General features: G+C 37.0%; 1 protein-coding gene across 5 annotated transcripts in view; it reads left to right on the forward strand.

Annotated features, from left to right (window-relative positions):
* LOC136838761 (glycoprotein-N-acetylgalactosamine 3-beta-galactosyltransferase 1-like) overlaps positions 1-25943 on the forward strand; it is a 92872-nt gene that overhangs the window by 36189 nt on the left and 30740 nt on the right. For 3 of the 5 annotated variants that reach the window (XM_067104245.1, XM_067104246.1, XM_067104247.1), the window contains 3 exons: positions 6655-6767; positions 23271-23381; positions 24505-24720. In XM_067104245.1, coding sequence (XP_066960346.1) covers positions 6655-6767; positions 23271-23381; positions 24505-24701 — 421 coding nt within the window. In that variant the 3' untranslated portion in view covers positions 24702-24720. Of the gene's footprint in view, positions 1-6654; positions 6768-22750; positions 22838-23270; positions 23382-24504; positions 24721-25943 lie in introns of all 5 variants that reach the window. The other 2 variants (XM_067104243.1, XM_067104244.1) reach the window with 1 other exon arrangement.

A 25943-nucleotide genomic window follows, 5' to 3' on the forward strand; every position in this document is an offset into this window, starting at 1 on the left:
GCATTCTGTTTCTTCTGAGAAAAGGAGATCCCTTCTTCGGATTGGACCTCAAGGCCCGTTCCCCTAAAGTGTTGGGTGACTCGTTTGCTTCTCCGGCTGTGGCGGGAGAGGTTTCTGCCGGTCGGATCCTGCTGAAGTCGAGCTCGTCTGCTTCCCTCTTCTTCGGACTACCAAGTTTTGACCAGCTTGCTTTAAGGACTTGTTCAAGGGGACAAGTTTAAGCCTTGGCTCCTCTTTCTCCTCCTTCTCAGCTAGCTTCCTCCAAAGCTAGGAGAGCTCCTGGTTTTTTGAAGATGACTTCTTCTTTGGCGACCAAGAGGGCTTTCAAGAAAGTCAACATGTGGATGGAGGAACGGAAGTCCCATGGCAAGACCTCTTTCGCTGTGCCTCCGTCTAAGCTTTCAGGCAAGGCTGGTATGTGGTATGAGACGGGAGAAGATCTCAGCCCTAGAGTTCCTTCCTCTTCTCAAGGGGATTTTACCAGTCTTGTCGACGCCTCCCGTAGGTCTCATCTGCCTACTGCTAAGGTTTCTTGGACCTTGTCAGAGACCGACCACCATCTCAAAGGTCTCTTCCGCACCATGGAGGTGTTTAATTTCTTGGACTGGTGCTTGGGAGCCTTGGATCTTAAGCTTCAAGCTCGGACTCTATTACTTTGGGGAGCTTTCCAGTGTCCTTAACTGTATGGACAAGGCAGTTAGGGATGGATCTGAAGAGCTGGCGTCTCACTTTGGTGCATGGGCCTCTTAAAGAAGAGGGCCTTGTTTTGTGACTTCACTGCTAAGTCTGTCTCCCCTTCGTTCAGAGGGCAGAATTATTGTTCGCTCCCTTGTCCAACCATCTGTTTCCCCAGTCCTTGATTCGGGACATTTCCGCTAGTCTTAAGGAGAAGGCCACGCAAGACCTGTTGGCTCATTCTTCTCGACGTCCTCCAGCTCCTTCTTCTTCTTCGTCTGCTTCAGTGTTGTCATCCAGGAAGAAGAAGCCCTTTCGTGGAGGAACTTCTTCCTCTAGATCGTCTCCGCGAGGAAGAGGTTTTACCAGAGGAGCGGCCCCCTCTAAACCTAGGGGAAAAAAGTGACTTCTTTCACCTCCAGACACCGGTAGGAGCCAGGCTTTTTTATTTTGCGGAAGCCTGGAGAACACGAGGGGCGGACGCATGGTCTCTAACTGTCTTAGAGAAAGGTTACAAGATCCTTTCTCATGTTTCCACCCTTGCACGTCGCCCAGGGATCTGTCGCCGTCTTACCACCGAGAGAAGCAACAGATTCTTTTGGACCTCCTGGAGCAGTTGTTGGAAAAAAGAGCCGTGGAACAAGTTCTGAAGTTGGATTCTCCGGGGTTCTACAACAGGCTTTTCTTAGTCCCGAAACAGTCGGGAGAGTGGAGACCGGTCCTAGATGTAAGTGTCTTGAATCGTTTTATTTCAAAGGACAGATTCAAGATGGAAACGCCTCAGACGGTTCTAGGGGCCTTAAGACCAGGGGACTGGATGGTCTCTCTGGACTTACAAGATGCGTACTTCCATGTTCCCATTCATCCTCAATCAAGGAAGTACCTGAGATTTGTGCTGGGGGGACGAGTCTTCCAGTTCAGAGCTCTCTGCTTCGGTTTGTGCACCGCTCCCATGATCTTCACGGTGATCATGAAAAACGTTGCGAGGTGGCTTCACCTGGCGGGTGTTCGAGTGTCATTCTACCTAGACGACTGGCTCATACGAGCCTCTTCTCGGGAGAAGTGTCTGGAGGACCTGACTTTCACACTGAATTTGACGAAGTCCTTGGGACTTCTTGTGAACCAAGAAAAGTCCCATCTGATCCCGACGCAGTCCATCGTCTATCTGGGGATTCAGATGGATTCAGTGGCTTTTCGAGCTTTTCCATCCCAGGAACGGCAACGGCTTTGCTTAAGCAAAGTTTCGTCCTTTCTGGGGAAAGAAACATGCTCGGTGAGGGAATGGATGAGTTTGCTGGGGACCATTTCCTCGCTGGAGAAGTTTGTTTCCTGGGAAGGCTCCATCTCAGACCTCTCCAGTTTTTTCTTGGCGGAGAACTGGAGGGACAAGGAGAATCTGGAAGAGATTTTGACGATATCTCCTTCTGTCAAGGATCATCTGAAGTGGTGGTTCGACCCCTTGAAGCTTGCAGAAGGGGTTTCTCTTCGCCTTCAGAGCCCCGACCTAGTGTTGTTTTCCACGCGTCCAGGGAAGGATGGGGAGCAACACTAGAGGGGGAGGAAGTGTCAGGCACCTGGAGAGGGGAACAGGTGTCCTGGCACATAAACCTCAAGGAATTGGGTGCTATCTTTCTGGCTCTTCAATTCTTCGAAGCCCAAGTGGCAGGCAGAATTGTCCAGGTCAATTCGGACAATACCACAGCTCTAGCGTACCTCAAAAAACAGGGGGGTACTCGATCTCGTTCCCTGTTTATCCTTGCGAGGGAGATCCTGCTCTGGACTCATGCTCGAAGAGTCACTATTCTCACGAGGTTCATTGCGGGAGTGGAGAATATTCGAGCAGACCTTCTCAGTCGGCAAAATCAGCTGCTACCGACCAGAGTGGACTCTTCACAAGGAGGTATGTTTAGAGTTGTGGAGAATTTGGGGACGTCCTCTAGTGGACCTTTTTGCCACGTCCAGGACGGCAAGACTTCCCCTTTATTGCTCTCCTGTCCTAGACCCAGGAGCGTTAGCCATAGACGCCCTCCTCTGGGACTGGAAAGGACTCGACCTTTACGCTTTCCTCCCTTCAAGATCCTGGGAGAAGTGATAAGGAAGTTTGCAACGTCAGAAGGAGCAAGGATGACTCTAATAGCCCCCTTCTGGCCAGCAGCGGATTGGTTTCCAGAGACCCTGTCCTTCCTAGTGGATTTTCCAAGAACGCTTCCATTGAGGGTGGACCTTCTCAAACAGCCGCATTTCAAGAGGTTCCACCAAAACCTTCTCTCCGCTCTGAGTCTGACTGCGTTCAGACTATCTCAAAGTTGGCCAGAGCAAGAGGGTTTTTTCGAGATCTGTGGCAAAGGCCATCGCCAATGCCAGGAGACCTTCTTCGAATGCGGTCTACCAGTACAAGTGGTCTGTTTTTCGAAGATGGTGCAGGAGTAAAGGAGTTTCCTCGTCCACGACCTCTGTACCACAAATAGCTGACTTCCTTTTTTATCTGAGGCATAAGAATAAACTGGCAGTCTCGACGATTAAGGGCTATAGAAGTATGTTATCGGCAGTTTTTAGACACAGAGGCCTGAACTTGTGCGACATAACAAGGATCTTCACGATCTTTTAAGATCCTTTGAGACTGTCAAAATTCCTCAACTCAGGACACCTTCTTGGAATCTGGATGTTGTCCTGAAGTTTCTTATGTCTAGTGATTTTGAACCTCTGTCTTGGCTTCCTCAAAAACGTGGATTTGAGGAAAGCTGTCTTCCTAACGGCTCTGGCGACAGCTAAGAGGATCAGTGAAGTGCAGGCTATTAGCAAACATATTGGCTTTAGGGGTCCTAATGCTGTATGCTCCTAAATCCTTTGTTCTTAGCCAAGAACGAGAATCCTTCAAACCCTTGGCCCAAATCTTTTGAAATCAAAGGTTTGACGGAAATACTTGGCAAGAGTCAGAAAGAGTCTTGTGTCCTGTCAGGCTCTTAAGTTCTACTTAGCCAAGACCAAGAATACTAGAGGCTCATCGGACAATCTGTGGTGTTCGGTGAAGAGACCTGATCTTCCCATGTCCAAGAATGCCTTAGCATTCTTTTTAAGAAGTGTTATTCGAGAGGCTCATTCCTCCTGCTTAGAAGGTGACATGAGACTTCTGAAAGTAAAAGCTCATGAAGTTAGAGCTATCGCGACTTCCATGGCTTTCCGAAAGAATATGTCTCTGAGTGATATTCTTGGTGCTACCTTCTGGAGAAGTAATTCAGTGTTCGCTTCGCATTACTTGCGAGATGTGAAGACGACATTTGAAGACTGCTCTTCGCTGGGACCGTACGTTTCCGCAGACACTATGTTGGGAGAAGAAGGCAATACTCATCCTATCCTTTAGGGGTTAGGTAGTATTTTTAATCTTGTTGTTGTCTATTTCTGGTTGTTGGGTGGCCATTGCGGTGGACATCCCAATTTTTTAGCCTATGCTAGGTTCTTTTACCTTAGATAGGGCGGTCAGGTGGTTGGTCGTTGCTCCTTCTCCCTCTCTGTATGGTAACATGATCTAGTCCTATTGTGGTCACGCCCCCTTGGACAGGTCATCTGGATCTCTCCAGCTTTATAGGTCCCTACCTTGCTGGAGACTCTGGATTAGCAGCAGCAGGCTTGGGTGACAGATAAACTCGAAGTCAGCTATGCTAACAGGTAAGGAACCAAGGCGTCATTCGCCTACATTTATTTGTTTCCTAAATCCTATTCTGTCTCTTCCCACCTCCACGGTGGGATTCAGCTATATATATATCTGGCAGGTAAGTGTCATGAACAAAATGATATTTTAATGATAAAATAAGGTTTGTTCATACTTACCTGGCAGATATATATACTTTAGTGCCCTCCCGCCTCCCCTCTTGAGACAGTGGCACTAGAAAATCTGAATAGAAAATGGGAATGGTTCCTGATTCCGCCTCCCAGCGGCGGGAATGAGTACTAACCACCTGGCCACACTGCGTGTGCCGTGAGTTTTGAAATTCTGTCGGATTTCGGAGAAATACAGCTATATATATATCTGCCAGGTAAGTATGAACAAACCTTATTTTATCATTAAAATATCATTTTTTGCCGTACGAAATGTTTTTAAGTCAAAATATGACTTGAATACATAGCGTTGTGAACTAAATTTAGTTATTTTTTTCATTAATAGATGGCGTTGGGGTTGGGTTATGTTTTATGTTTAAAAAAGTCAACAGATTCCATTTGCTATTTTCACTTGATTTCATCATAATATGAGCTTTATGTATTTATCTTTTATCGCCGTGAAAACAACAGTAAAATGTGCTCTTTCATGCCTGTAGTTTTGATTAAAATACTTTTCTCTCCAATTTTATTTACAGTCAAGTTTGATGGCATATCAAAATTTATAGTCATAGAAGCTTGAACATTGTTTTCTCAGCTTCAGCTACAACTTGCAGCCTAAATTTATCAGTATATTTCCTTGCTGATCTTTTTCCACAGCGAATAAGGGTATAATGTAAAAATATATCAGTCCTGTTCTACTTAATGTCATTTGTAATGTAAGTACGGTAATTTTTCACTGTCGTACAATGGTTGATGTTATCCAGTTTGGTTGTTCAGAGCAAAACAGCTGTTTCTCGTTTGGTTGTTTATGGCTGTACGCATTTATGCAACGAGTATAACATTACATACCAACGATTCTTTAATCATTCCCTTTTACTTTTTTAACTAATTTAACTAGGAGAGGGGATAGATAAATTGATGGAGGAAAAGTGGATAGTCTATTGTAATTTGGTCTCTCAAAAAAGGAACTCACATGAGACACAGGACATTATTAGATAATTTTTTAATAGTGAAAATTTTGGGGTTGCATAATACGCGAGATTGTATGTTTCATGAGTATATACAGTACTTAAAAAATTAAACATACACACTTCTGCAGGTTTTTTGAGGATTTTGCAAATGTCGCATGTCTGTGAAAAAATCATGTATGCCAATTAGTCAGGTTCCAATGAAAAGTTAACGTGTCTGCGAATTTGTGCAACTCGAAGCGCATAAGATCGAGGTATTACTATACTGTACAGTACTTATATTTTCAGCTGGTTTAGGAGTACTGTACTCTATGTACTAATCTCTTTAAATTATCACATATATCCTGTTACAGTATTCATTATTTTTCATTGCACTACATTTGTTGTTTATCCCAGTGCCCTTTTCTACTTTGAGGTTTTTGCAACCTTTCTTATTGCTAGAGTGCTTTAGAGTACAGATACTGTATGTACAGCTTAACATCCCTCTCCCAGTGTCGACTGCACATATGTTCGAGTTCCTGTAAGCTTATAATAAAATTGAAAAATCTTATCAGCTAAAGGAACAAAGCAGATGTGCTACTAGGTGTATAATGGTACAATACATATCTGCCGTGTATACTGTATGTAATACTCAGTAGCAGTATTAAACATGCATGTTCGTGGTGTATATATTTATGGCATTGTACTTATTACGGTCATCTTACTTATTATCTAAAAGTTATTTGAGGCATTTGCCCAGTAGTGGGGTAGTGCCATCTGTGCACCTCATGTGGTGTACTGTAGGCATTACTTAAGGTTCTTTGCAGCGTCCCTTCGGCCCCTAGCTGCAACCCATTTCGTTCCTTTTAGTGTACCTCCATTCAGATTGTCTTTCTTCCCTCTTACTTTCCACCCTCTCATAACAATTGTTTCAGAGTGCAACTGAAAGTTTTTCCTCTTGTTACACCTTTACAACTCTCTTACTTTCAGTTTCCCTTTCAGCACTGAATGACCTCACAGGTCCCAGCATTTGGCCTTTGGCCAAAATTCTTTATTCTATTCTATTCGGTTGAGGCATTTGTAAGACACTGGTTTGGATTCTGTGAAATATGAAAAATATTGAAGGAAAAATTTATCTTTGACATTTCAAAAACATTATTTTCATTTGATCAAAAACTTACCAAATATGGTCTTGTCAACTTTCTCTCTCCTTCAGGTACACCATTATTGAAAACTTGCGTTACATGTTGAGCCCTTACGACCCTTCTCAACCTATATATTTTGGGTGCCGTTTCAAAAAATATATGAAAGATGGCTACATGAGTGGAGGTAGAGTAAAACCATTTATTTTTGTTCCCCTACTTGAGTGGATATTAGATATTAAACAATATCAATTTGATTATTCTCAGGTTGAGACATAAGTGTTCAGTGACTGCTGTATACGTATACTCAATCAGGCCAGGTAATATATTTTTCCAGTTAACATAAAAGTGGCTTAAAACACATGATTTACACACAAACAAAAAAAAGGGCTTTCCTTGAAATGTCTTTCTGGCATTGACTTCAAGCAATGACACTGCACACTTTCTATAGGACCTCAGTAGAGTACTGCAAGTAGTGGAAGTTCATTTTCAGAAAGACCAAGTTTCTATTTTAAGGTGAAGTCATTTGTTTGTAGTTTGAGTGTGCACTTCTTTCACAAAAATAAGCTGTTTGTGGCTATCAGAGCTTTTACTAATGAAAGCTTTACAATTAATGCTATTATATGCTTGCTTTGCTTGCTTTTGAATCACCACTTATAATTATTTGTGAAATTCTTTCTTTCTGGCATTTTCTACATTCTTATTACTGTCCAGTGGAAATTGGTAAATGTCTCTTGACCACTCTTCAATCCATCTGTTTTAACCAGCTTTAATTCCTACCTGTCTTTTCCATCTTTTACTCCTCTCTGGAACTTTTTTTCTGTTTCTGTCATTTTTCTGGGCATTTTCATTTCTGTACATTTGTGTGTTGGGCAGGTTATGTCATTAATTGAATTACAGTTCTAGTTCAACCAGACCACATTGTATAATGGACTTGCTGTGGGCCTGGATTAAAGAAGTATATTTGAATAGGTATGGATATTTAAATGATTGAAAACAGTTAAAACTTCTTGTCATTCCAGAAAGTAATTTTTAATTAAAGAGATGTTATCTTTGTCTAGATTAACCAAGGGTTTCAAGGAAGTTGCATTTAAGCAAAGATGAGAATTACAAGTAGTATGTATAGAGACAAGATTTTGTTGGTAAGCAAGCATTCAGCATAGCTTATTTTTTAATAAATGTGAGAAAGTTCCAAATTTTTTTTATCATAGGTTCATAATTTAATGAAAATAGGTTCATAATACAATTTTTCACATTAATTCATATAATTACCAATGATTGTTTTCCTATTATGGTTTTTGCTTAGCTGATTTCACTTTTGATATATGTGTAGAATTGATTTATTTTATACAGTATATTGCATTAAGATACTGATTTAAAGGTAGAATAAGTTATTGATTAATAAATTTTACTTGAATTTTTAATTGTTTGTTAGTTTAGTGTTGAACAGCATCATCATGAATTTTGTTTATTATGATGTAATTTTATTAAAGGTTAAATGGAGGAGAAATTAATAGAGGAGCAGAATAATATGACAGTTTTAATATAATCAATATGCTTTCAACATAATGTTAGCTGTTTGGAACATAATGATTGGCTTGGTTTTATAAACTTTCAAGTTGTGTTGTAATCTTTTTGATCAACAAAAATATGAAGATGGGTCTGGCAAGGAAGTAGTTTTTAATACAGTTGTTAGGTTAAAACATTGAAGCAAAATAATTGCTTATTAATTTAGGGTTAGCTTTATAAATTATTGAAGCACTTAATTACAATAGTGCGCTTAACCTATGTAATTTGTACTTTGGAAGAAAATTATAATTTGGAATTTATCTAGATTTAATCATGATTGACTTTGGCTATTAGCAAATTATTGAAGTACAGTATACATATGGTAGACATGCTTAGTGGTTTAGATATACTGGTATGCATTAGACAGACTTTCACCTTTCTGATATCACTCATTGAACTTCTTGATCAATTTACTCATATTCTTATGAGAAACCTTCATACTTGATTTATTTATCCTTGATTTTATGTGTTCACATCCTGAATTTGCTTTTTTTATATTCTTTGTTTTAAATCACAGTTTTTTAAAATTTATTTTTTATTTTTAGTATGAACAGTAATAATATTATTTTCCATCTTTTAACATGCCTTATTTTCTCCTGCCTGGCAAACATGATTTGGGACAACATGAGTATTCAAGTGATAAAGTGTGTGAACTGTAGACTAACATAGGGCTTGAACAACTTGTGCTTATTGTCATAACATATGCACTTTTTTGGTTTTTTGCTTTACGTATTTTATTTTTTCACTGGCAATTTTCACAAGAAAGTGTCACTTAATGAGTGTTGCTTTCTAAAATGAACAGAGGAGTTGTGGCACTTTTGTGTTTGCTGGCATATGCCCACATCTCTTTAAGCAAAGTAACTTCAAATGCTTTACTAGCACAGCAGAGCATACATGGCTGTTGCATGGTGTGGGGACTCTGCTTCATTTCACTGAACATTAACAATGTTTTTTTTTTTTTTATTGGAAATTTGCATATATTAGCAAAGCTAACGCCAAAGTTGGATATGTCCTACCAAGTGTTCGCTACCTCCACTTCAGATATTACCCTGAATCATTTTATAATAGGCAGAAAGACTCTGGTATCTTCGAATATTCTCAAAGTATGGGTTATAAAAATAGTATTATTGGTGTAGTAACATAGATGGACTATTATATACAAAAAATCTGAAATTATCTTCTTTAGCTGGTCTTGAAGTTTATTTCTGTTGGATCTAATGTGAATTTTAATACCTGTTGTCTTGAACCACTGTAATTTTTTGTAACTGGAACATTACCATGAGTGAAGTGATCATGTATTAGGAAATGGGCTGGAATTTGATATTTTACTTTGACTTATTTAGGAAATTTACCAGGAAAGATTTTTATGTCTATAAGTGAAATTGACCTTGAAAAGTTTGTTTGTAATTTATTTTCATACTGTACTTGAGCATTACATCAGTTGGTAAATCTCAGACAGTTGCCATGGAAATTAGAGCATGCACAAATTAGTAAACCTAAGATAGTTGCCATAGAAATAAGAGGACTTCAGAATTAGTGCAGCTGAGATGGTTGCTATGGAAATAAGAACATTACACAAATTAGTAAAGCTGAGATAGTGTCCATGGAAATAAGAGCATTACATGAATAAGTACAGCTGAGATGGTGGCTGTGGAAATAGAGCATTACACGAATTGGTAAAGATGAGATAGTTGCCATGGAAATAAAATCAGTACAGAAAAATGTTATCTACATGTATATAATTGGTTATCTTGATTTGAAAGTTAATGATTTAATATTAAGCATCAGAGTTACATAAAAGAAAGAAATGAGTACTGTACTCTGAGTTGGTAATCACATTCAAGGATCTGGTATAAACTTCATATGTCCTTATCTTATACAGTATTTTACAATTTGCGCACAATGATCATTAAACATCTGAGCTTAGTAGGGTCTTTCTGTTGTCACAATACTTTAATGAGTGTATTTTTTATTTGTAAAGTGGCATTGGTGTTCTTGGATTTTGAATATCTTTTTGGGGAAGGTGTTTACTCTCCTTTGTTTCAGTGAAGATAGATGAGAGGCCATATGTAAAAGACGAGATATCTTCAGATCAGTTATTTCAGGGGCAGAAATTCTTGCAGCTCCTTAAGTGACTTGGGTTTGCATCCAAAAAACGTTTTGGCTGATAGAGACTTTGCAAGTTCAAGTTTTGGGGTTGTCGCAGTGTCCTAGTTAACAATATCTTTCAACTGGAAGGTTAGTTTTTACTAACTGCTTTAGTCATCATTTACCTTGGAACTTCGTAATCCCACCCTGCTGAACACATAACTTCTGTCATTCCTCTTAGCCATAATATGAACATCAGCCAGCTTTTATCAAACAGCAGCACTAAGGAGAAAAGAATTATATTCAGAATTGAAAAGACTCAAAATAAAATAAACTTAGCTGATGCTGCAAAACCCCTTTGAAAGCAGGTCTACAGTATTTCCCTCTTATCATCTTATCATCATTATTATAATTATTATTATTACTAGCCAAGCTGCAACCCTAGTTGAAAAAAAATTCAAGAAGCTCAAGGGTCTCAATAGGGAAAGCAGTCCAATTTTGAAAAGGAAATTGAGAAGTAAAGAATAAACTAAGAGAGAGAGAGAGAGAGAGAATAACAAAGAAAATCACAATAGATAAAAAAATATCACGCTACATACCGAGTATCATGTCAGCTTGCTCAACAAAAAATACTGGGACTAAGTTTGAACATTTGAAGTTCCATTGGTTCAGTTATAGGTTAGGAAGATCATTCCACTATTTGGTCACAATAGGGATAAAACTTAAAAAACTTTGTGGCACTGAACCACACAAAAGAAAAGGCAAAACTTAGAATTAAATGCATATTTAGTACAAAGTAGTGGATGGTATAGCATTGGGAAGATTTGGATGCAAAGGATGATCAGAAATTAAATATCTAGTGCCAAGTGGTGGATGTTATTATCTGGGACGGTTTAAAATTTATTAAACAGCATGTTTAGTAAGCTAATTGAATGATGGTGCCAGAGATTAATATTAAGATCAAGGATAAGAAATAGAAATAGAATTTAGAAGCAATTCAGCAGCTGAAGTTCAAACGGGAACAATATTCAAAACATTAGAATAAAAGGATCAAGACATTTCTTCAGGATAGACAGGTCTCCAAAAATCTTGAAAGATTAACTATGCAACTTTTTTGTGCAAGTGAAGATGAGAAGCCCTTTGTTTCTCAAAAGTGAATTTATGGTGAAGAATAACACCAAAAATTTTAAATGAGTTTACATAAAGAAACACTGTCGAGGAATAGATCTGGGTGAGGAGGGATCCAGTGTCCTAAACCTGTTGACAGAGTTTGACATTATCATTTTTTTTAATTCTGAAGTAGTGTAACTAGATCGCTGAATAATTCTTAGACGCTTAATGGCTTCTCTGAAGAAGTCTTTCTTGAAGGGTGAGGGGTTGCAAGGTAAAATGTGAGCAGGTTAAAGTTTTGGAAGTTGGACTGCATACCAAATGGATGCAGCATATTGGACACATGTGAAACATTAATTCAAAACCATAATGTGTCAAGTTAAAGTAAGAAAAGGAAAAACTTGAAGTAAATGAGTAACTATTTTATGAACTAAATTAGACGACCAAGTCACACTGCTTATGTGGGAATGGATAAAAAGTAGAAAGCAGAAGGCAACGCAGATGCAGCTGAAGGGACACTACATGGAACTTAATAGAAAACCATCCACAATGTGTTGCAAGAGACATGCTGTAGGTGGTACACCTTTCAAGACATAAAATAGAATAACTTAGGCAAAATGCTCTTCGTCATATTAAACAAAAAGGAGTGTAGTGTACAATCATGCAGATAAGTATAGTAGGGAAGAAGTCATGACTGCAATTGTTAAGCTAGACTTAATACTGCATAAGAGGTTAAATTTTTTCTGAGCATCCAACCTTTTCTGCCACACACACTCCTCATATTTTGCCAGCTTTTACATAAAAAAAGCCAAGAAAAGGAGCAATAAGTAAAAGCTGGGACATTGATGGACTATGATAGTACAGACACCACCCTACTTCATTTAACTTACAAACATTCAGAGATACAAACAAATGGGATCGCAAATTAAAACTGTGTTCAGAGCGCTCCTCTTTGCCACCCATAAGTTAAAATTTTGTTTTGCACACCTATTCTGCATATACAGTACTGTATGTACAGTGTACTGTATTGTGTTTTAGGTGAAAAAATGTACAGCACTGTATTGATGTTATATCATACTGTACTTAAACAGACATGACGAGTACAGTAACCAACTTAAAAATGATTCAGCATACAAACGGCAGTCCGCAATGTAACTCGTTTGTAAGTATAGGGTGATGTCTATATAAAGAAAAGAAGGGATTATTCACATTTCCTTTCTTATCCGTCGCAATACTCGTTTTAATACCCATAAGGGTAAAATGGGCTCTAATTTTTGAAACAACATACTGTCACTCCAAATAAGTTTCAGATTCAATATATTCATATTTTAAGTAAATAAACTTATAATTAATTGATAAAAGAGATTTTAAAAATCCAGTATATTTTACAGTGCATAAAACTATGGTTTTATTACACTAAAGTTTTTTCTTACAACCTGATCAAAGTATACAGGCAGTCCCCTGTTTATGGCGGGTGTTTTGTTCGTGGCGGTGTGCCATAAGCTGAAAATTGCGGTAAACTGGAACATCATAGTTATAATGGTAATAAATAGCGTTTATGGCGCTGTAAATGCCGTAAAACCAGGTTACAGTGTTGTAAAGCAGGTAACAGTGCCGTGAAACTGCTTATGGCACCAAAAAATTGGGTTAATGGCACTTTGAGCTAAGCGCCGTAAAGTCAGAACAGCATAAACCAAGACAGCTGTAAACCGGGGGATTGCTTGTAACAGATTGTACACAGATTCAGCCAACTCTGATTTACAACTTGGTTGTTGAGAAATTTATAAATAAAAACTCCAGGTTTAACTTTGATAGGTTATGGAAGCTTTTAGTAAAGCTGTATAAATTTTTATATAAAATCATTATGTACAGGGGGTATCAGGAAAAGTCTCAGTATAAGAGAAGAAATTAAGTTATAAAATTTATTAAAGAATAGTACAGAACAAATATCAGTTACACATAAAATGAAAAGCAAAGAAACACTACATGCATGCAGACTTGAACTTGGACCAGGTAGTGGTACAGCTACACCATATCTCAACCTTCCCTGCCACACCTTGTCAAAATTTTATGTAAATTGTGAAAGATGAAAAGAATTACAGTACCTGCAGGAACAGTGATGGGCAACATAAGGAGAAAAGAGGTACATGTTATTATTTATAAATCTTTTCTATCACATTGCTAACTTTAATACCCTTAATACAGGCAGTCCCCGGTTTATGATGGGTCCGGCTTACGACGTTCCGAGGTTATCACACTTTTCAAATATATTCATCAGAAATTATTTCCGAATTTACGACGCATGTTCCGGGGTTACGACACGTCGCACGCCAATCCGACGGAAGAAATGTGGCTCCAAAACAGCAGAATAATAAAAATTTGGTGTTTTTTTTTTATGAAAAACTCAATAAAAATGCAATTTACGTCGTTTTCAATACACTCAAAGCATTAAAAGTAAGGTTTTCTTAGGATTTTTGACGATTTCCGACGATTTTTCGGGTTGTGATGCGGCGTAAAAACAGAACCCCCGTCGTAAACCGGGGACTGCCTGTATGGGCATAGTTAATTACTTGCTGGAATGTAGACATGACAGTGTTATTCTTTTATCGCTTAGTGAATTTATTTTTAGTGAAATACAGCTGATTTTAGTGCCATTTTAAAGCTGAATACCTGTACTTTATTTTATGTTCAGAAATTATGCTGCCCTTAGTCTCAGTCATGACATGGAGTGGATTAAAGAACGGTGTAGTTGTTGAGGTATGAGGCTGAACGCCAGCAAAATGAAAACACTATTGATCAATATTTTGTACAGATTTTCCACCCCATCCTCCCCTTTAGGTGGATGGGACTTTGCTGAATGAGTGTAAAGCTTTAACCACTTTTGGTGTAACTTCTGACTCACTTCTTACTTTTGTGAAAAGTAAAAGCCAAAAGGACACAAAGTTCACTAAAATATTTTCAAATATTGACAACAGTCATAAGTGGGAATAGTATAAAGTTATTTTGACATCATCAGAATCTGAAGGGTTGGGAATAGGATGTCCCACAGGGTTAAGTAGACTTACTAAATGTTTCATACTTAGATTTTATGTTTGGGTTTTTTTTTTTTACAAAGTTGATTATCACATATACTGTAGTATAACTATTCACCTAAAGTATGTATACAGTATTTTCAGGATGTTTGGATAATCAAATGCACCTCTTTCCTTTATAAAATATTTTTGTAATCCATCACTGATGCCCCTCTTAGTCTCAGTGTAAAAGTTGACAGGTAATAATTGCGTCTAGTGAGATAGCTGGAGTACTCGGGAAGGCTTCAACCCACTACCCGATCCTAAGTCCAGGTCTAAATGCGTTCATGATTTTGTTGATTGCTTTACTCTCATAGGTGTGTTGTACCGGACTTATGTATATTACTCTTTAATAAGTATATATTTTTTCTTTCACATCCCTATTGATCATATATAATATGTGCTTATATTCATGAACAAATGTTCCCAAGTTCACCAGACTTTTACCTGTCAGACAGGAATTGTCTACTATACGTTTGCTGTCTGGATCCTCAGGAATTTTACAAATATTACCCTTATTTTTAACCTGCAGTGCATTTAACAGCTCTGCTCACTTTTCCCATTCATATGCTCTGCAGAGGATTGGTATTCCAACTCTCTTTACATTTGACATGCCATTTGCAAGATACTTGAGAAGGTATTTGAGTGTGGAGTAATTCAAATAGATTTTAGTGTTGCTTTCACTTTAGTAAATCACAGGGGGTGAATATGTTTTAGGATTACTTCAAGATTTCCTTACAGGTAGGCAGCAGTGAGTTGCTTTTGATGGGATCTTGAGTGAACCAAGACCTATTGTCATGTTCTTAGTCTGCTGGTATGGTTGTTGACCTGGAAAACAAGATTGTTTAGTATGCTGATGATGCAACACTTGTGGGTGTAGTAAGTCTCCACTTAAAAGAAATAAAGCTTCCCTCAGCCTTAAGCAGGACTTGGACCGGATCAGGGAATGGTGTAGTCTTCGAGGTATGGGGCTAAACTTAAGTAAAACGAAATCACTATTGATCAGCGGATCCTGTACAGATTTTCCACCCCATCCTCCCTTTCAGGTGGATGGGACTATGCTGAATGAATATGATGCTTTAACTATTCTAGGTGTAACTTTTGACTCGCATCTTACTTTTGAGAAACATCTAATGAAAGTTTCAGCAAATGCCACACGAAAGTTAAATATTGTACGAAAGGCCTTATATATTTATAAGTGATAAAATCAGTGCAGTCTGTTTTAAGTCATTTGTCCTTCCTTCACTAGAATACTGTTCTCCAGTACGGATGTCTGCTTCTGCCAGAGATTTATCTCTTGGACCATGGATGGATGGTCTCTTGTTTGTCAATTTTTCATAAGTTATATATTTTCACAGGGATCTTTCACATTCACAATTGATCCCTGATCCCATTTTCCTTCTTAGAGCAACCAGATTTGCTGAACAGCAGCACCGATATGCAGTAATGGGCCTTATTGTAGAACTTCTCAATTCCAGAGGTCCTTTATTCCTCACACTGTTGGACTGTGGAACAGTCTCCCTGAGGATGCCGTGCAATTGGAACTTCAGAAATTCATGTGAAGATGCAAGGCATTACTACCCTAAAACAATTCTCTTGGCATTTTAATAATTGACTTACATTTTTATGTATTTATTTATTAAAATGCTAATTTATTTTTTATATTCTAGTAACTGATCTCTTTTTTTGTGTGTTTCCTTTTATCTTTTGTTACTTTTTCTAAATGAACACCATAATCATTAGAAGCCAGAAATTCAAGTCAGTGGCCCCAGTGGGCTTCTTCCATATGAATCAGGTTCATGTTCTGAATAATAATAGTTAGCAGTTTGCTGTTGTCATTTTAGCCTGAGCTGGTTCTGCGACAGTGTGGACTCTTTACCCTAGAGCAGCACACATCAGATGATGTTATCTGTAACAAGAAAAAGATGAGTAAATGAAAACAAAAAGGAAAAATAGGAAAAATTGCAGTTATAAACACCTTTAAACTTAATGATACCCGTATGTAAGAGAATGTTTGACAGCAAGAAGTTTTGGCTAGTTAGAGATAACAAGGGAGGAATAAGAAAAATATCCAGACCTTGAGACACATTGAAACTCCATAGGAAATTTTCCTCAGATTTCATGTACAGTACTGTATATGAAACATGAGATTTTAGAAAAAGAAAGGGTGATCGCCTAAAGAGAACACCCCTCAGATTTAAGCACAACTTAAAGGTGAGAATGGGTGATATAGTAGACAGACAACTGACCTTGTGTGTCTTCATTTTTAGTGTTATTTGATCCTTTTATGTTAGTATCCAGTAAGTGACGAGGGATTTCCTCATTTAGCAGGTGGTGATGATTAGCTGATATTGTCTTTTGGATTGCCAGCCTTTTAAGGCTCACCTTAATATGAATAATTAATTTTTTGATAATTTCAGGAATGGTATTTGCTCAATTTGAGTATGTGATATGAGTATTCTGCTCATAATTTTGAACTTTTAATCATTTAGGGTTTTATTAAGGTTTCTAGCTAACAAACTGTCTAGTTAGTGCTCAGAAGTGAGTTCTCATTGGTGCTGTGTACTTTATTTCTCTTGCACTGCAGCAGGGTATATGTAGTGTGTTATGATTTTCTTTGTTATTTTATATTTTTTTAGTGAGGTTTATTCATTTTATTACTAACCACTTTTTCCATGTACACGGTTTTTCAGTACTTTGTACATTTGTGTATTAAATATTTTGCTGTGTTCCAGCATATGTGTCATGGCCTCATAGGTAAGGCCTGTCATGCATTTAAGTCCTTCCGTGATACAGACCCTCACCTCCTTTGTTGCTAAACCTGGAGATATGATGTGTTCTAGCTGTCTGTTCAGTGGTTCTGCTAAGCACAGAGGGGCAAGTAAAAGGTGAAATGATCAAGCAGTGCTGCAGCAGGTGCAGGTAGCACTGTGGAGCAAGTTCTGTTCCAGTCTTCAATCAGCAGGTTGACAACAGGGTTGTCCTATCACTGGTCCATGGATGATGTCTCAGCCTGGTACTGTCACTCCATGTGCCCTTTACCGTGTTCAAACCACCACCTGCTTGCAGCCTGTCAAGACTGCTGGTCAGCTGCCCTCTCACTTCTGGCTGCTGTTCTGTTTCTGTACTTGATTCTTGCATTGCCCCCTAACAAGCTTTCCCGTTTGACTCTCCTTGTCTGTTGCCGGCTCATCAAATGTGACTTTGACAGATGAAGACTCATACAAGACTCAGTTAAAGGAGACTGTTTTCACCAATCTTATAGCAACAATGATTGATGTTTCATAAGTTGTGAAACCTGTTCCCACAGTTGTACCACTGTTGCAGCTTGTAGAAATTCTCTCCCTTACCAGTCATAGATGATCACCCTCTCCCTACTTTTCGACATTGGTCATCATTCAGGTAGAAATCCATCCTTATCCTTCTCAAGGGACTTAAGAAGTGATGCACTTTATTCAGGTCTGCGTTGTCGTAGGTTGCACCCTAGAGTAAAAAGAGTACTAACGATGTTGCCAGCATAAACAACACTTGACTTTCCCCATTCCATGATGATTTCCTACAGCCTTTAAAATCACTTGGATCATGGGAACAGCAATGGAGGCAATAACCCAGACTGGTAGTGTTCCTCCTTATGTAAGGAGTTGTCCAGCAGTGGTTCTCTGTAACTAGGAGGATTCTGTTAGTAGTGACTCTTTGAGCCATTGTCTTGAAGACAGCAGCAAAGAAGTTGCCTTCTTTGCCCTCTGGGGCACACCTGAAAGGCTTACATCAGCCTTGAGATTCAACAAGGGAAAGTTATCTTTCAGTTTACCCATGCCACAGGTGACTAGTTAAGGAGCAGGTCACCAGCTGTCTATAATATTTAGCAAAGAGGTTGCTGTGTACCAGCTCTCTCTCATTGCTTTCCTTCAGTGTCTTACCTGTAGCCAGTATGGTGTGGTCAAGGTCAGTTATCCTGGAGCAAGTGATCAAGGAGGTGCAGGGAAGCTAACCTGTTTTTGAAAGTTGTCTGTTAATGTATTTATTTAAAAACAAATCCTTTGACCCAGTCTTATGAGAGTTAAGACTGTTAAACTCAGTGACCTGATGAAACTATAACTAAAGCAGACACATGAGCTTCCTTAATAGATTTTGGTTCTGTGTTGAGAGAGTGGAAGTAGTTGTTTTATAGAAAAAAAAAATACTCATAATCCTTGAGTTAAATTTTGAACTTTAATATTTGATACACACCAGGACTGGAAAGCTTGTATATCATGCATGAAAGGTATATACAGTATTAAGATGATTTAAAGCAGATAAGAGAACAATCTTATATTACTTAGAGAGCTGGTATCCCACATAACGTGGGTATTGATATATCAACTAGCGTGTTGCTATATAAAAAACTGTTATATCAATAATAGACTGTGGAAGTTAAATACATGAATATGGATCCGCATCCAACCCAACATTAGATTTTATTCTGCTCATAATAAACGATATAGAATCTTCACTGTTTTCCTTAAATGATCACCAAATATATCATAAGTTGAATATGGTAGATCCCCAGTGATTTGGCAACTTTGTGAAGTATAGTGTCATTACTGCATTATTATAGATTAATTTATGAGACCACTACTTCACAATTCTAGAAAGTTTATTGTTTGTCAGTTGAAGAAAGTTAAAGGTCATTGCATTATATCCTTCACTTTTGTTCTGTACTTCTTTCTTTAAATCTTTAGCTGAAAACCCTTATGGACAGTCAACAAACTTGAATCCAAGCAAGCTTCAAAGGTAAATCAGCCTGCAGAGAGAGGTTATAGGAAAATTTGGTAAGAAAATGAATATGAAGAATAGAAAATAAAACCAATACACCTGAATTTACATGATGTCAGCAGAAAGCAGGAATGACTTTGCTCCTTGCATAAACATTTGGAGGTCAGAAGATTACACAACTGCACAAGTCAAACTATTCCACATTATATTTGTGGTTAATTAAAAAATTCTAGAAAACTGAGTAGTATTAAATCTGATACTAGAAAACAACCCACTGTTTGCAGCAGCAACCTGTCTAGTGTTGTGAGTAAAAGCAAATAGGTCAGGTAAAGAAGAGTGCAGAGGATCATTGTGGATATATGCCACAGGACAACATTAAAAGTTGGCAAAGTAAACTTGACTGATGACATAACTCTGTCCAAGAGTTCAAAATGCGAGTCAGCACCTGAAGGCCACACTGGAGAACAGTACTCCAAACAAGGTTAAAGAAAAGTGTTGAAACACTTGGGTACAATAACTTCATCTCAAAACATAAAAAAAATTTTGAGGAAGCAACTTAACATGCTTCTCAAAAGCCAGTTTCCTATAAAAGTTGCACCTGAAATCTTAAGAGTCGCTGATATTTAAAACCATACATTTAAATGTCAAGCAGGAGGCAAAGGAAAAAGTGTTCTGGATCGACTAACTATCTTACTCTGAATCTTGGAAGGGTTAAGCTTCATGCCCCAAAGCCTACTCCACTCATGAATAGGTACCTTATCTCTGTTCAAGGATTCTGCAACCACAGACATAAGGCACGGAAATGGAACAGCAGGGAGAAGAGTTGCCTCATCGGTATATGCAATCAGTTTGTTCTCTAGACCTTGACACTCAAGGGATTTAAGGTTTAGGCCACTTATTTTTTGTAACCCGTCACTCCTCTGTATCTTCATTTTATTTGCCTAAATATTTTTTCCTGTCCATTCATGACAAAACCAACCAGTTGCAGTTTGCATGGTGCTCCTGGTTTGGGAGCTGGGAGTTTAGCTCTCTAAACTTTATAACCTGGAAAAAGCTATTAGGCAAGAATAGGAGACAAAATTTTTGGGAGCAAATGAACTATGCAGTTGCTTGTAGAGCCAGGAAGCATTTCATAGGTTTCAGAAAATATCCAAAACCTGTAACCCATGTTAAAAGAAGTAATGATGCCACCAAAATTGCCACGGTCTGTATGTAATGGTGGTATAGCAAATTTTGTGAAGAGGGCTACAATTTCAGAGCAATCCATTTTGATTCTAGAGATCAGCATAAAACAGGAAAGACTCTCACTACAGTACTCATGAAAATTTTTATTGCATAAATTTGACTGATTCAAACCTAGTATGTAAACCTTGTTGCTGCAAAGTAGCATGTTGGGGAGATTTAATTTTGAGGGAGAAATGGCTATAAAAGGTAAAAGAACTTGTAACACTACTGTCCATGGTAATCAAAAGTCATGCTACCACTAGGGATGTTTTACCAATCTGTACTTGTGTATTCAATTACGTTTCTTTTCCTGTTTATTGTTAGAAGGGAAGGCAGACATGTCATTAGTCTTGACTCATGTACTTTAGCTTTATTTGACCATTCTTTATGGCTGTGACAGGACTAAAAGGTGAAGGGGTTGCATTTTCCCCTATACAGTATACCAGCTGATTTACTGTTTATTGGTATTAATTTAGCTGTACATGTATCAGAGAATTTGATCAGAAATGATCATCAGTTACACTTATCAGAGTGTATAATCTTATTTTTTAACACCATGTTTCTTTATGGTGAAAATTGCAGTCACAAACATTTAAGAGTTTTTAAATTCAGTTTCATTTGTGAAATAATCATGTGATGTAAAATTATCCAGTCTAGTTTCCTAGTCAACAAATGATTATCTTTCTATTGTGGGAATTGCCAATAAACATGATACAGTAGTTAAAAACTGGAGCCTTTCGGAACTATGCTCCTATTCCATGGGGAACAAGAATTTCCACACTTCTATTAGCACCCGAATTACCCTGAAAAATTCACCATTAAATGTTAGGAGTCTGACAAGACATTCTACGAGAAATTTAGGGGTTGTGGTTTCAGAGTTACTGGTCTTTACTCATATGCTAGCTAGTCCCCTAATATGTTTAGCAACATTTATAGTCATGATTATAGCAATAATAAAAAATTATATTTTCACATAATTTTTAAATTATTGCAATCATGTAGTTTATCCAGGTCACGCATATAAATCTTATTCTAGGAAAATTTTCAAACAGAAACTGGAACCTATACTCTAAATATTTCTTAAAACGTTGTAGCACCACAGCATTTTCTAATTACAGCTGTTGTATACATATCCCAATCTCTAATGCAAGTTAACTTCACAGTCATGTATTGCAAAACTCAGCAGAAGGCTTAAATATCAAGAGTCTGCTGCTGATGCTTAATCATAAGAGATTAAGAATATTCTAGTGTTTGCACTGTATTGTTTTAAGAATGAAATGGTCCTCTGTGATACAGATTATGAAGACTCAAAAGTCAGCTCTGCTGAGAATTGTTTACAAGAAATTGAAATATTCTGGTTCTGAAATGTACTGTAATGACAGTCGTTCAAACAACATGTGGGTATTTGAAATGCATTGTGTCAAGAATTAGATGGTCTTCAAAGATTCAGATTATGCAGACTCATTAAAAGTCAACTCAGCTAACAGTTGTTCAAAAGAAATTGACATAATTCTGTTGTCTGAAGAATGAAATGTTATTCAGTATTCAGAATCTGAGTAACAGGGCACTAATAACTTACATTTGAATTACATTATACTGTTGGGCTTTTTGTGAAAGGAAAAGGAACCAAAACACTTTGATAGAGTTTTACTTATATTATGGTACTGTTATTAGTGATGAGCAGTTACAAATGGAATGGGGGCCAAATTTTGATATTTCTAAAAAAGACCAGGCATAACAAATTTTGTTGAATAAAAGAAACATTTAAAATTATCATAACCCTAAATAATACCCTGTATATCATCGTTTTTCCTTTTGTTTTTATACAGTTTTATCTGTTCATACCTCCTTTTTATTTCTTTTATTCTATTTAGATTACACACCCATCCATTAATTCCCTGGAGAATTTTATCCAGTTGCTGCAATAGGTACAGAAAGTATTCATGAGCTTGCCAGATTTCAGTAGGATATGTTTGCTAAATTTCAATTGTATATCACTTTTGAAGCATATCTTCGAAAAACTTCATCTTGTATGAAGGCATTTGATGAATGTCATATAACTAATGTACAATATCATTTTTGTACAGTATCTGCATGATACCAGCATCCTCCAAACTGCTGTTATTATTAAATAATACTCGTCTTTTACTACTAACGTAGGGAGCAGAGTGCTGTTGAAGAAAATTTGTTATTAGGGGGGCTTTGTTTCATAGTTAAGCTGATGCATTATTAATTTCAGTCTGATCCAGCTATGTTCTCCTAACTGATAATATTATGAAATATTTAACCAGGATGCATGTCCAACCCATACATGGCATTCGTTGATACAAGTGTCTTTCTTCCCTTTTTCTAGCATTCCTAAATCAAATGGCACCGATAACTAAGTTCATCGATAAAATTGTCCCCATACTCCATGCCCACCAGGAATACATGAGTGGAGGTAGGGAATATGTTATTCAGGATTAGTGGTCAAAACGCTTTTGCTACAGAGCGAGCCACCTCTTCCAGTGAGACCTACCATTCGCTTTGCTGTACATGTAACGTTTTTTGTACAGTATATCCATACATTTGTAACGTGTATTGTTGTATTTGTCTGTCCTGTTGATTCTTTTGCATATTTTTCGCTTATGTCATCAGTACCATGGCCACATTCAGAGATGGCTCTGTCTTTAGTGCATTTTTTTGGCCCATCTGTTCAGGTACACTAATTATTCGTCTGACTTGTCATGAAGTCCTTCATAGGTGATGTAAAAACTACCCTTTCTTATCCAGATTTTTTTTGTATACATCCTAATTTTGTTTAACTGTTGTCTTGTATGTTCAGTGGGCTTGCCCACAGGTGTCTTTATGCATACAAAACTGTTGCATTGCAGGTGCTGGGTATGTACTCAGTCGGGAGGCACTTCGAAAGTTTGTAGAAGAAGGCCTTCCAAATAAGAAAAAATGCCGTCAGGAAAGCAATGGTTCAGAAGATGTTGAAATGGGTATGTTTGCTAACCAATACCTTTTATTTACTCCCTTTTTTCTTTAGAGTTACACCTTTAATTATTCTCTTTTTGATGCTCCTAAATTTAAAACTAATTTTTATATACTGTTTACTCCTTCATTCTTATTCATGCTATACCTTATCTTAAACGTTTTAACAGACCACCGAAGTCATTTTCCAGAGTTACAAAAATGTTCAGACAACTGTAGGAAAACCCAGTTGTGTTATATAAAAACACTATTCAGTTTAGCACTGTATATCTTTTATATTTTTTACCAGTTAAGTAAATATTCAAGCTTGAAATTTCTTTTTGTATAAAATAAATTATCATCGGCATTTGTTTTTGTATAGCATTATACAGTATTATGTACCATTGATGTCTGAGAAATATGTCTTCCAAAAGGGAAGTGATTTTCTACTGGGCATAAACTGTAAATTGGTCTAAAGTGGCATCTATTACAATAGAATCCCAGTTTCCTTGAATATTGGTGCTACTACTGATATTGTCATCTCTATTCATAAAAATTCCTTTGAACAATTGAATGCTTCATAGTAATGAACGTATATATATTATACTGTTTTTATACCTTTGAAATCATGTAAGTAACAGTGATTGTAAAATGTATTTGAACCAGGTGTTGAACATTTTTTATTTAGTTCATATTTTCAGGAATTTCTCTGGAAAATACTAATGATTTTGCCATTTTGGGTATTACAATCTACTGGTTTCTTTAGGATATGTAACTGTTTATGATAAATATTAAAACATTTCTGATTATGTTTCACAGTAAGCCATCTGTGGGTTTTGTTTATGAAAACGGTAATTTTTTTAAAGGGAAAAATGCCAAGTTTTTTTGGGACAGACTGGTCTTCAACTTTCAGTAATGAACAACATTTATTTTCTTCAACTTTTGCATGTCTTTCTTTGCAGGACTATATTTGATCAAATTTTGTGTGATTGAGCATGTACCTAGTTGAACCCCAATAAAACCTTATGTAAATACTGTACAGTATACTGTAATGAGTAATTAGGCTGTGGTTTTGGCATACTGAATTGAAGTCTAGTAGTTTTTAAATAAATGGTTAACTGTTTATTTTTAACAGTTTTACTAATTTTATAGGCAAATGTTTACAAAACCTTGGAGTGAAACGTGGTGACTCTAGGGATAGCCTGGGACGAGGTCGCTTTTTCCCGTTTGTTCCAGAACACCATTTGGTGCCAGGTCACATAGGGCCAAAGAATTGGTACTGGGATTGGATCTACTACCCATCACAAGTTGTAAGTGATCTTTATCTTGTGATTCTTCACATATTTTAAAAAGTACAGATTTTATTACGTAACCTATCAGGCAAGTTTTGAAGAACATGGACAGTACAGTACTTGTGTGTGCCTTTATTGGTTTCCATAAAAATATTCAGGGTAAGAAGAAAGGGCAAAGAAAAAGTGCTATAATAACTTGCCAAAGTAAAATTCCAAGGACTCCTGTAAGATGTGAGGATAAGAGGAAAAGTCTAAATTACTGTACTTATTAACAACAGAAATTACTAAAACATAGAAGGGGCATGAATAAAGCAAGTGGTACAAAATTACAGGGGTAATAAGGGATTGAAGCTGTCATAAGTGCCACAAATACATGCAGACATTGACTTTTCAGGTTTAGTTTAATACCTGTATGAGCACTCGCTTTTACCACACTGCCACAATAATTTAGTTGGCTATTACATTTAGTTAGACAGTAAGGGAATAGTAAAAGTGAGGATTGTCAGTGCTGATGGAAAATTTGGTGTGTGAATTTACCATTTCATCATGGTGCCTGATCTTATGACAACCAAACTCTCAGGTACATGAGAGTGAAATACTGTCAATGCAAAATATGAAAACTTTGTATTCATTTTCATACAGTATTTAGTTTCCAGCCATTTTTTTCTATTCTTTAAAATAAATTCCTGGTGTGCTTTTGCATTTTCAAAAATTCTTATATGCAACTGGCACCACTTTCTAGATAGTGTTCATTTAGGACTCTCTAGTATTGTGGTCATTCTTCATTGTTTGTGTTTAATCCTCCAAGGTAAGTGTTTATTTGGGACTCTCTGGTATTGTCGTCATTCTTCATTGTTTGTGTTTAAAGATTCCTCTAAGGTTTTTATTGTTTTGGCACTGGATATGAATTGTATTTTCATAATTAAAAAAAATATTATTACACATTTTGGTCATAATGCGTTTATTGTTTAAATCATGGGTGAAGGCAAGCTTGTGATATGAAATCTAATTGTTTTACTTTGTGAGGTTTATATTTTACAGTCCTAGGAGAGCTATTGTTGAAATGAGCAAATTTATTAAACCGTGTATAAAATTGTCAGTGCCTCAGGAAAATGCTACAATTTGCCTGTATATTTTTTTCCTTAATTCCTAATTTATACTTTTAATTATATTCACTAATTATATTTATATTATATATATATATATATATATATATATATATATATATATATATATATATATATATATATATATATATATATATATATATATATATATATATATATATATATATATAAT

The sequence above is a fragment of the Macrobrachium rosenbergii genome, chromosome 5, assembly GCF_040412425.1.
Source record: "Macrobrachium rosenbergii isolate ZJJX-2024 chromosome 5, ASM4041242v1, whole genome shotgun sequence".
Lineage (NCBI taxonomy): Eukaryota > Metazoa > Arthropoda > Malacostraca > Decapoda > Palaemonidae > Macrobrachium > Macrobrachium rosenbergii.